Raw genomic sequence first — 12858 nt, forward strand, 5'->3', positions numbered from 1 at the left:
TCAACATAGATTTAGTGTATACTATCTAATAGGCTAGTATTGATTGGTACGAGGTAATAACTTAGTCAAATAACGAATACAATGCTTAATATGAGGTAAAGGTAAGGGTTAGTATAGCAACACACGTAGCCGGACCAAGGTGCGGAGTGAAATTTTCTAGATGCCGGACCAAGGATTTAGAAATATATAACTTAACACTTTGCATGCAAGATACTAGGAAAGAATTGTTATAGTTAGAATTATCAAGTTAGGAAACTGTGGGAAACACTTAAACCCTAGTTACTTTTATTAATTGATTAAACTCCAAGATTTAATTCTGTTAGTTGGTTACTTTAATTAAGTTAGTCTTTTTCATTAATTTAGAAATAAAACCCCCCCTTTTATTGTCTTTTATTTTCTAAGGAAATAATTGACTAAATAATAGTAATAATAGATTAAAGTTAAGTCTGAACTATTTTCCTCGTGGGAACGATCCCAACCTCATTAGTTAGGTTCTTTACTTGATACAACCGCTTTACTTCTTATTTGAGAAGTAAGTTTGAGCGTATCAGGACCCTTTGAGGAAAGAATTTCAAAGGTGAATAGAACCCATACCTTAATGTTTCTCAACAATTTGATGAAGAATCCACCTTTTTTTTCCAGCCCCCAAACCCTAGTTCTTGTTAGCCTTCAATTGTGAGTTCATGTAGAGAGGGAAATAAGAGAGAAGGAAGAGAGTTTATTTTGAGAGTTGTCTTTAGGTTAATGAGGGTTGAGGGTATTAATAGTGGGACTTAATTAACTTAACTAGTCTCCCTTTAATCCCTAACTAACCCCTAAACCACTTAATTAATTAAATCAAATCATTTAAAATTTAATAGTGAAACTCGACCCTCAACGATGAGACCCTGACCGACAGTCCGTCGGTGAGTTGACGGACAACCCGCTCTCCGTCCTGCACTCCGTCGTCTCAGTCAGGGACTTTGCAGGCGAGGGCTTCCTCAAATTTTTCTAAGTGTGGGACGACGGTGGCATCGACACCCCGTCGATCCCCACATGGACCATAGCCTGCACCTCCGTTTTACGTCGATGATTCCAGAAACTGTGCAGGTGAAAGGACCTTCTCCACCAGCCTAAGTGTGGGACAACCGTGGAATTGACGCCCCGTCGATCCACACACGGGCCGTCGTCAGTCCCGTCGCTGCATATGCGAGGCAGTGCTGCATCAAACTGCAGGGGTTCTCCTCAAGGGCCCTTGGTTGGTCCTTGGGGAGTCGTACCCAAACGTTTCAAACACCAATTAGCTACCTTTCCACCCATTTTCGTACATTTTCGATTCCTAAAAGTTAGTCAAAAAGGCTAAGGCACACTAACATCCCTTTGAACCAACTTTCCGGACGTTTTTGGACGTTTTGGTTCTTAAACCTCCTAAATGACCTATATTCATTAAAAATGGACTTAGAAACAGTGTTTAGACTTTATGACACCAATGTTAGGCTTTACAATGAATCTTGGATTTTCAAGGTGTTAGAATCTTAGACCTTCAAACCAGATCCCAAACCCACCTGCAAACCAGACCCATTGTGTTCGACCAAAACCCCAACCAAATCAGCACAAACACAACTCAAAATTTCAAACTACCCTATCCCTCATTCCTTCTCGATTTTCACTTATTTTGTAGGATTTTACGTGAACCAGCGAGCTCGAAGATCCGACTCCAGCTCAGGCGTGACTCTATCATCGGCGGAAACGGACAAGATCTGACCAATTAGTAAATATTGTCTTTTGTTCGCTTGCTTTTGTTCAAATTATTCATTTTTAGTATTGTTTGCTAATTAATTTACATCTTTATGGTGATTTGGGCATTTGTTTATCTCTTGTGTGTATAATTTATTGAATGTTGAGTTATCATTTTGAAAAACTGTATTTCGCTTTCATTGATTGAGTATTAATTTTCTATCAGTTTTATTTTAGTTATTGCTTTGTTTAACGTACATTCTTTCTTTTTTATTATTATTATTATTATTATTATTTCCACCCTGGTTGTTCTTTAATGTTTATAGTACTATGTGGTTTTTACTTTAGATTGTTTATTTATATTGTTTCATTTTGTTCATATCATTGTAATTAATTTTTATGCACTTTTGATGAATTTTTTAGTTGGTTATGTTTTCATTTAGATCTTTCTTATTTTTGTTATTGGAGGTTATTTTATTATTATTTAATTCATTGTGGTTAATATTTCATGTCTGGACTTATTTTACTTACTGCTTTAATTTTTGTTTGAGCATTAAATATTTTGATTGAATTATTTAAATGATTTTTCTTTATTTGTTTATCTATTTTTGTTCTGTCATGTTTTCTTTAATAATTAGATTAATTACGTATTAAAATTGATTATTTCAGTAAGCTTTTCACCGTAATTTGTTATTATAATTTCATTATTTTTGATGCTATTTATGTGTCTTTATTATATTATCAATGTGAAAAGATATAATATTAACTAATGAAAAAATGTCTCCTTCGAATTTCGAGATCTCACGATTTTAATGATGAAAATTTAGTTGAAGTTTATAATTTTGCATGCTAAAATTGATCGAAAGAAATTACTGTCGATTGTCAAGTCCTTCCATGTTAGTAAGATTAAATTTTGTTTTTAAGTTATTATTTGATTCATTTATTTTTATTCATATTTATTTATGCCTAATATTTTTACTAAGTGTCTTTACATGTACCTAAAGTTGCTTTCCGAGGAAGCTACTCGAGTGGAGTTCGAAATGATATTTTTTCATTATTATGTATATTATTGATGTTAGACAAATCTTAAGCCGTTTCTTATATTATTATTTATTTTATTATTTTTATATATCGCGTGTTTGTTATACTTGTATGTTATTTTATCTCATTCTCAATTTGAAAAAATGAATTTAGTCGGGACTCACAGTTGTGATATATTGAAGGATGCCAAATACCTTCCTTTCAAAATTACTTGAACCCTTACCTAGAATCTGTTGGTTTCGTAGACATTTTAATTAATTAATTAATTGATTTTCTATTTTTCTAAAATTAGGTGGCGACTTCCTTTAAATTATTTTTTTTACCTCTTAAAATTATTTTATTCTTTTAAAATGAATTACTTTTTATGAGTCACCACAGTGCTGCACCTTTAAATTGTCAACAACCTTTTAGAACAAGGAAGAGATGCGCACAATCTAGGGGTGTCAAAATTGAGCCTAATTGTATGTAACTTGTCGAATTCGTTCATTATTTTAAGAGTTGAGCTAGATAATTTGAATTGAGTTTAATATTAACAAATTCAAGTCCTTATCCATTTTAAGAGAAAATTAAATTGAACCCAATTCAATATCTTATTTCAATCTCTTTTAATACTATTTATATGCGTTGATGTAATATATATTTATATATTACAGGTACAAACAACTATTTATTTTATATCTTTTCAGAATTTATCGATCGATTTGTAATTTCTTTTTTTAATTTTCTTTAATGAGATTTTAAATTGTGGCTGTTAAATTTAAATAACATATATTAAAATTATTGAGATCAAAACCCAACCATTTAAATAAAGCCCTAACATAATTGGTATTTGAAATCCATTTCAATATGTGTGTAAACCCATGTTAAATATAAAACCTTTGATTTTGTAGGGAATTGGTGGAGAAATAGATTCGATGAGGAAGTGGAGCATCGTTGAAGAATTGGAGAAGGTAGAAATTTCGGAGGAAGGTAATCATGGAGAGAGGGATTCATTGAAAATTGTGGCAGTGCTTCGAAGATTTGTGGGTGTGCAGCAACGCAGAGCCGAAGCTTATGCGAGGCTGAAGCGGTAAGGAGATCGATTTTCTGGTACCAAATCTCGTCTATTTATTTATTTGGGTTTTTGAAACTGCAAAACCCAATAACAGGTTTTTGAAAGGCAAAACCTAACCTTTAATTGATTGAGCTAATAAATAGGGAAACTGAAATCAAATCTTACATCTTATGATCTTCAAGGTACTACTGTGTGGATTCTTTCTTCATTTAGAAGTAGCACCTACCTATTTATGAGCTTCAACATTTCACCTTTAAGTCATAGCACCACGCTTACATTTCACCCACCTATAATATTCTTCCTTTGTACCATTTACTTTCATCTTAAGTTTCCAAAACATTGCTCTATCTTGGTCCTTCAACCTATGCCCTTAAATCAAATTTGTGGAGTATTAGGACCAACCATGACAACAACATGCATAGATTCTGTGTTCTAAGATACTTTTTTTTGGGGGTATAATAAACATAGATATGTGAATGTAATAGTTTATTATATGGACTGTTTGATCTCTTTGGAGTTGACATTTTTTTTGTTTACAAATCATGTAGAACCTCCTTGGTTCCTCTATTAAAATGAAAACAAATGTTTGCTGATCAGAAGAAAGAATCATTTGATTTTGCCAAATTCCAATGATGCCTTCGAAACCACAGTATGCTAACCCTGAAAAGACTAAAAAAGAAAAAGTGAAGGAGGTAACAGAACAAGCATGGAAGATGATGGAGATGGGTAATTGATATGACATTCAAGCCTTATAGTAGTCATTACTTACTCGCACCCAAGGGTGTGGCCTAGTGGCTAATGAAGTGGTTTAGAACCTTGAGGTGTCAGTTCAAAACTCTACGGAGACAAAAAAACAATAGGTGATTCTTCCATCTGGCATAGCCTTGGTGGATAGAGCTAGCTAGTACTTGTTGCTGGTGGGAGGTGGAAAGTATTCCATGGAATTAGTCGAGGTGTGCGAGAGTTGGCCCAAACAGCAGTAATCAAAAGTAAAAAATAGAAAGAATAAAAATAGCCACTGCTTACTGAAATGATGTTTTAGTTATCAATAAGTAATTCGGTTTCTCATTCCTAATTTGCACCATTTATGGGCAGAAACCAATATGATCTGATTATCTTGACTATTGCTTCTTTTATATCAATTTTGATTGCTATGACCTGCAATTTGTTTATTCTTTTAGAGCATAAAAATGTATAATCTTTCTTTTATCTTTTAGCCTGGATGTGTTGCAGTTCTAAATGGTCTGATCATGCCCTTTGACTTGCAGAGGATTTGAAGATTATATGGCTTCAGGAGTAGAATCAACTTACCAACAGCTATGCAGTGAGATCACTGCTGAATTTAATGATTGCTCAAAGCAGGTTAGTATGGTAATGCATCGTGCAGATATTAATCCAGCTTCTAGTTTGTTTTGAAGGAGGGGACAGGATTAGAGATCGGATCTACCTGTGTATTAACACAGTTCACTTATACTGTAATCCGTAATTAATCGGTTAAATCCTGCCTATGAGAAACCCCTCCTTAATTATTAGGTTCTTATCAAAAGAAGAAGACCCTCCATCCAGATAGGGATGAAAAGTTCATCTTTGACCCTTTCCCTCCTGATGACCCACACCAAGCGCTGCCACTCCCAACTAATATTTATTAATTTTCTTACTACATATAGTATAATAGTTGTAAATAGTAGAATCATTTAGAGGTAGACAACTTTAGCCTATGTTGCTCGGACTCTTTAAAAATACTGATGGGTGCGTGTCGGATACTTCAAAATAGTGTATTTTGGATAATCCGGCAGCATGTGCGAGAACACATTTGGAGGGTTCGAGCGACATAGACCTCTGCTACCATCGTACAGTTAATGCATAAGCAAACATGAGGTACAGTTTATCCATCTTATCCACGAGCTCCTTGATAGTACCATGTCATGATCCCTTCACTTGCATCATTCACTATACCTCAACTCTACCAGTGGTGTTATAATCCTTTTTGTCTGCCGCTCATAACTGTGGTTTGGCTTATAGCTCTGAACAATGGCATCATGTTTGCAATTTCTGAGCAAATTTCATCACTTCAGGTCCTTGAGATGGAGTCTCAGTTTCTAACTGCCCATTGCTTCCGAGAAGATCTGTCTCTACTTTTGAGATCTGTTCAAAATCAAGAAAAGATGAAGCTGCAACTGGTATTTCTGTCATTGAATTTGCAGTTCTTTTAATAGAAATCAGCTGTGAAATAGTATATGTTCTGTTTGACCTTTTGTTTCTGTGCATCAGTAAAACATGCTCACTGTAATCCCACAAGTGGGGTCTGAGGAGGGTAGTGTGTAGGCATACCTTACCCGAGGTAGAGAGGTTTTCGGGAGACCCTCGGCTCAAGTAACGCATATCAAAGCAAGGAAGACATCACTAATAATAGGGGAATCATTCTAAAACATACAAAGAAAAGGAGCAATAAACATAACAAAATGAAATGATAATTGAAGCACAATAAACATGTAATGGCAAAATTGAGGGACCACAAACTTTGAGAGTTTCTGTGCATTAGTAGGTCTTCTTAATCACTTAATATAGTAAAAACATTGAGAAAATACAGAAAATGCCCCTCCTAAACTTTTCCTGAAAACTTAGTGAGATAATTCAACTTCACAGGTGATTGATTATTTACCCCCCTATTTTTTCGTCCGAAGTGAATTTAATACCCTTTCTAAAATGGAGATCCAATCTATTGAGGGGCAGTATGTTATACACACAGCCACGTCATATGTCACCTCAAACAACATACCCAGTGAAAATCCACTTAATTTTTTTTCACTCTATTTACACTTTTTTCCACTTCCACCATCTCCTTCGAATTTCATATACTTCTGCTATTCCCTCTTCTCCACGGACATTCTACCACTCCACAACTCCCTTTGCTTCAACTGTTACTTGACTACTTTCTCTGAGTCATCTTCTCCTTTTATTTTATTTTTAATTTCCAATCACCGTTATCCGGAGCTGTCAACATCAATATACACCTACAGCCATTGCCAACAACACAACCTACAATTTATTGTCCTACTCTAATATTGTTTTCAAGACTATCAGAGTATCAGTTATATTTTTAATCACAGAAAACAGGAGAAAAAAGTGAGGAAAATAATCCAGCACACACCTAGATCGTTGAGATAAAGTGAATAAAATGAATCACCATCTTATTGGAAAAAATGTTGTAGATGAGCACAAATCTTCCCAGGGGCCAGTCAATTGAAAAATTTCCCTTGATTTCTAATTTATTTATTCCACTTTTTCCTTCTTCATTTTGTTTAATTAATGGCTTGTTTGGAATGCCATATGGTAATTGGATTTCAGTGCAATTGGGTGTAATGACACAGTTTGACCAATTTGTTTGGGCTTGCAATTACTTGGAAGGGAATTGGGTGTAATAGGGAGAGGATAATTGCACTCTCCAATTTCCAAGGGGGTTGAGAATTGAGTGCAATTGCATCATGTAACAACGAGGTTTCTTTTAAATTTATTTCCCGTGTATTTTTATTTTTATGTCTTTTCTTCATAATTTATTTTTTCTATTAATTTGATTTAATTTTTTGTATTTCTACAATTAAATTTTTTTTGAAGTTACTAAATGTCTTTTTCTTTTATTTTCTTTCTTCTCATTTCCCAATTTTTAATTCTTGTGATTCCACATTTTTTATTAGTTTTTTTTTTTTTTTTTTTGTGTAGCTACATTATTATTCTTGTTTTTGAAATTACATCTATTAGAAAGAATGAGTGATTAACACACTTGATATACAATGAAGTGATGTTATATAAGTAGAATTTTGTTGTGGAATGAGGTTATAGACTCATGCTTTGCCTTTCTTTTGGATTGTATTTACTTAAGTTCATTGAACCTTACTTTGTATTATGTTCAATTAGACATAAGAGTATTCATAATTATGTTAAACTTTCTTTTTTGGATTTTAAATTTAAGTTATGTTTTTGAATTCAATTTATTTATTTTATTACTATTGATTTGTTATTTCAAAAATGTGGTCTTAGGTTCAAAACTCAGTGGATACAAATAAAACACTAGGTGATTCTTCCCATGCCTTAGCCTTGGTGGAGGTGGCAAGTATCTGATGGAATTAGTCGAGCTGTTTGAAATTTGGCCCGGACACCACGTCACAATATTTTTTAATTTTTTTTTGTTTTAAAAAATAGTGTGATGGTCGAAACACAAGAAACAGACATATGTCCAAAACTACAAGGGTACAACTAGCACTACAACTGACACTAATAATCCTAAACCTTTGCAAGGCAAGACAACAGTCTAGCCCTACTAACCTTCTATCCTAATACGCAACCTCCACTTCTTCCTATTTTAAGTCATGTCCTCAACATGATGAAGCTATGCCATATCTTGTCCAATCACCTCTCCCCAATACATTTTTGGCCTACCTCTTCCTCTTCGCATACCCCCAACATCCAACCTCTCGCACCTTCTCACTAGCAGTCTGCGCACCTCTTTTTCACATTCCCAAATCATTTGTCTCGCTCATCTTGTCTGCCACATAGGCCACTCTCAGTTTCTCTGGATAACCTCATTCCTAATCTTGTTGCTCTTAGTATGCCAACACAACCATCTCAACATTCTCATCTCCACAACATGCATCTTCTGAACATGTGACTTCTTGATTGGCCAGCACTCCACCCATACTACACAATCAATCTAATCACCACTTTTTAGAACTTACCTTTAAGTTAGGTGGTACCTACTTATCGCACAAGACTTCAGAGGCAGGCCTCCATAGCATCCATGCCTCCCCTATGTGATGTGTGACATCATCGTCGATGTCCCCACTACCCTGGATTACCAACCTAAGATACTATTTTTTTCTCTCTTTGTAATATTCTGTGTTGCTAGCCTCACTTCCACGTTTGCTTTATCCAACGCAACACTGAATTTATTCCAAATATTCCATCTTGGTCCTGCTCAACCTGAAACCTTTGGACTCCAGAGTTGTCTCCAAACCTCCAACCTAGTATTGTCTCTGTCCCGTGTGTCATCAATCAGTGCTATGGCATTGGCAAATAACATACACCATGGAACCTCCTCATGAGTAGACCGCGTTAACTCATCCATTACCAAGGCAAAGAGGAGAGCTAAGAACTGATCCCTGGGGCAGCCCCATCTCAACTGGAAAGTACTTTGAGTTTCCTCACACCATTCTAACTTGAGTCTTAACTTCATTTCAGATGTCCTTTATCGTCCTAATCTGAACCATCAAAACACCTCTACCTCTAGAGGATATCCCTTGAGACTTTATCAGACTTTTCAAGGTAACTGAACACCATATGTAGGTCTCTCTTTCTTTCTCTATGTTTGTGCACTAGTCTCCACACATGAGTGCTTCAGCAGTCGATTGTCTCAGCATGAATCCAAGTTGATTCTTGGAAATGAACACCCCTCTCCTCACTGTCTTCTCCACGACTCTCTTCCAAACCTTCATAGTGTGACTTAACAATTTTATACCCTTATAATTGTTACAATTTTGGATATCACTTGTACAATGGAACCATTTTACTGCATCTCTATTCTTCAGGCACTTTTGCCACTTAAAAATTGCATTAAACAACCTAGTTAACCACTTCATACCTGGCTTCTCTGTGCACTTCCAAAATTCCACCGAAATCCCATCTGGTCTGGTCGCTCTTCCTCTATTCATCCTACTAATAGCATGTATAACCTCCTTAACATTAAAATACCTATATTGCCGGAAATCTTTCAAAGTACGCCAACTCACCCAATGCAATGTTTCTGTTCCCTTCTCCTTTCAGGAGCTTGTGGTAGTAAGCTTGCCATCTTTACTAAATGGATGTCTCTTCCACCCACACCTTGCCTTCCCCATCCTTATGCACTTCAGTTGATCGAAGTCGGAACCTTTGTCCCCTAGCTTGACTTTGATGTAATTACTAGGATGTGTAATTACTGCCCTAGTAAATATGCCAATTCTAATTATCTAGTGGCTTTCCATAGACCCTAATACTAAATTTACCAACAAATTTCTCTACGTGAACATAGTGTAAGGAGGAGGATAATATATTTTGACCAATAATTTATCACCTATTGTTCCTCAATTTTATGTTCCCAAAAACTACATTAACTATGGCGAAAGAAAATGTAATATATCTCTGAGTCAGTGTTGTGAAAAGCGCAGAAAAGCGCGCTTAAAGCACCTTCAAAGCGAGGCAACCCTTGTGCGCTTTTTTATCTTGAGGCGAGGCGATCTGAAAAAAGCTCTCGCTTCAGATGAAGAAGCGAGAAGCAACCCTAAGGCAAAAGCGCAATAAAGCGCGCTTTTTATAAAAAAAGTGACAATTAAGGTTTTTAAAAAAAAAATTAGGTTTTTTTTAAAAAATAATCTGAAATATAACCTTCTCTCTCCTCACGACTCTTCTTTCACGACTCTTTCCCTTCTTTCTCTCCTCGCAGCTCTTCTTTCACAATACTTCTTTCCCTTCTTCCTCTCCTGACGATCTCGACTGAGGCTGCCTCTCTCTTCAACCTCGACTGCAGGTAACTTTTTGTTCATCTCTTTTTTAGCTAATGTTTATTAGTTCATCTCTATGAGTTTCTTTTCTCCTGAAATATACAATCTTCGCCTGTGCTTCATCTCTTCATCTCTCTGAGTTTCGACTACTCTAGTTTTTTCTTCTTCTTCTCTTCTTTACTTCATCTCTGCTGCCTGCTCTGTTTCTAATTACTGACTGCTGCCTCCTCTGTTTTTTTTTTCAATTCTTTTGCTTTTTTCTTTTTTTTTTTTAAATTTTGTGATCAGTCTAGCAGCCTTGTTGAAGAATAGGAGTTTGAATCTTTGTGATTTAATTATGTTTTTGATTTTTTGCTTTATATGTTATGACTTATGAGTATTTTTGCCTATGTAATTTCTTTCAATCTAAGACTATATTACCTCTATTTAGTTATTTAATATTTTTTTATTTTTATACTAAATGTCGGTTTTTTAAAAAAAAGCGCGCGCTTCGCTTCACGCTTCTCGCTTCTGTGAAGCAAGCCCTCGTCGCTTTTTTCCGCTTCTCACTTCCCAAAACACTGCTCTGAGTGAAGGTAGAATTAAAATTAATAGTGGTGTTCAGGGAGTGGAGAAAGAAAGATATGTTTGTCCGTTTAGGGAAGAAAGGTGATTGGGAAGAAGACAAACAAGGAAGAAGAACGAAGAACAAAATCAAAAAATGGAAAAAGAATAAAAAACATAAAATGAAAAAATGTTAAAAAAATAATTAAGTACAATTACTTTTTTTTTTTGAAAAACCAATATGAAGATGACAAGTATATGAGCTAGGCTGCATTTGGTATTTTCTCTTCTCACGCGATTTGAGAAAATGATAGCAGATCTTTTTCCAGAACACCTGTTAGGGGGTATTAAATTCACTTTGGACAAAAACAGGGGTTCTTAATAATCACCCATAAAAAGTTGGATTGTGTAACTAAGTATTCGAAACAACTTTTATTACATGCTTAATGCTCAAAAGGTTTACATGTCCTGATTTGGATTATTTTGCCATGCATGTATGCAAGCTTAACCCTCAATTTCTTTTTATGCTCATGTTGGTACATTTGTTTCTTATTTGGTTCGAATAGCTTGTTTAGGTTTAATGACCAGTGATTAATATCCATTTATTTAAAGCATTTGTCTGATATGAAAGACTGGTCCCAACTAATGGTAGCTTCAATTAATAAGCATGATGAGAATGATAATATATTTGTTGTTAAGAACATTATAATGGCGGTAATGCACATGCATTTAGACTTCTAAGAACTACTATGTTTATTTTCTTGGCGGTGTTTGGCTGGACACGACTTTAAGAAAGAAAAACTGACTTTTATAGATTACTTAAATGTATATGACAACAGAAAGTACCCTTAAGGATCTGATGATCTTAAACTTCTTGTGTCACACTTCCTTTAGGAGGATCAGTTTAAGGGGAAAATTGAGCTTTAATAGTTTGTGTTTCTAAATGTAGAAATGTGTCGATCTCTTAGAAACAAACAAAAAAAGGGAAGAGTTCTATATAAATCTGAGCGTGGGAACTAGGTGTAATTTTATCTTCTCCAGAATCCATGCCCAAACTATCTTCCCATGAACTTTCCTCTTCTTATGTATCCTAGATTCAAGAATTAGTCCAAATATTTGATGTTCAGAGTGCTAGTTATGTTGTCTATGTATGTGAGAAACATGGCAAGCTGCCATTTCTTTTTTATGACTTTGCTTGATGTTTTGTCGCAATTTGTCTGGCAGACCGCCATAATACAAGTCTTGAAAAGAGCTGGCCGCCCCTCGGAGCGTCCAGTGAGTCATGAAAATTGTAGATTTAGTAAGCCAACTGGACATGAATGCGTGCATATCCAGAAGATAACCGAAGCTTCAGGCACTGAAGAAGCAGAAGCTGATGCTGAATTTGATAATGCTCTCAAGGAGGCTATCAATGGTGTTCAAGATGCAGTGACGGCAATAAATGACCATTTGGAAGAAGTTAGGTATGAGATTGCAGCACTTGAAGACTAAAGGTGTAGTCGGTTGACTTTGCCTTTTAAGTTGTTAAAGGCACAATGCTATGAAAAGTCACCCCGTAAATTCCATGGCAATCAAGATATTGTTCATCATAACGGTTTTATTCGTATAGGCAGCAAACATTTTATTGTTGATGGTGGCACAAGGAGTTGATATATGTGTTGCATTGAGAAGTGTATTTGAGCTATTAAATTAAGCTTTCAAAATTGGTGCTCAATCTTATCATAAAGAACCTGGGCATTGTTAAGCTAATTTGTCTTTAGCTTTTTGGTCACTGTATAGTAAGAGGTAAATATGTCGAGTTCCATGCCATTGATGAAAAAAGAGAAAATGGCGGAAAGCTCACAAACCGACTCCAGATATTTGCACAAGTAGGAAAGGTATTTTATTTTGTTGAATGACAAGTGCTATATAATCTAACTTCCACCTAACCACATTAGTCAGTAGAGTCTAAAACTAACTCTTAACAGCTTAGCG

The 12858-nt window shown here is 35.3% G+C and overlaps 1 protein-coding gene across 1 annotated transcript; it reads left to right on the top strand.

Moving 5' to 3' along the window:
* Nucleotides 1–3573: 3573 nt before the first annotated feature.
* LOC107031930 lies at nt 3574–12633 on the top strand. The gene is made up of 4 exons (XM_015233440.2): nt 3574–3826; nt 5080–5173; nt 5887–5991; nt 12109–12633. Exons 1-4 carry the CDS (start codon nt 3672–3674, stop codon nt 12373–12375), a joined length of 621 nt encoding a protein of 206 aa, XP_015088926.1. The 5' UTR covers nt 3574–3671; the 3' UTR covers nt 12376–12633.
* The last annotated feature ends 225 nt before the right edge of the window (nt 12634–12858 follow it).

This window comes from Solanum pennellii, chromosome 10 (assembly GCF_001406875.1).
Source record: "Solanum pennellii chromosome 10, SPENNV200".
Lineage (NCBI taxonomy): Eukaryota > Viridiplantae > Streptophyta > Magnoliopsida > Solanales > Solanaceae > Solanum > Solanum pennellii.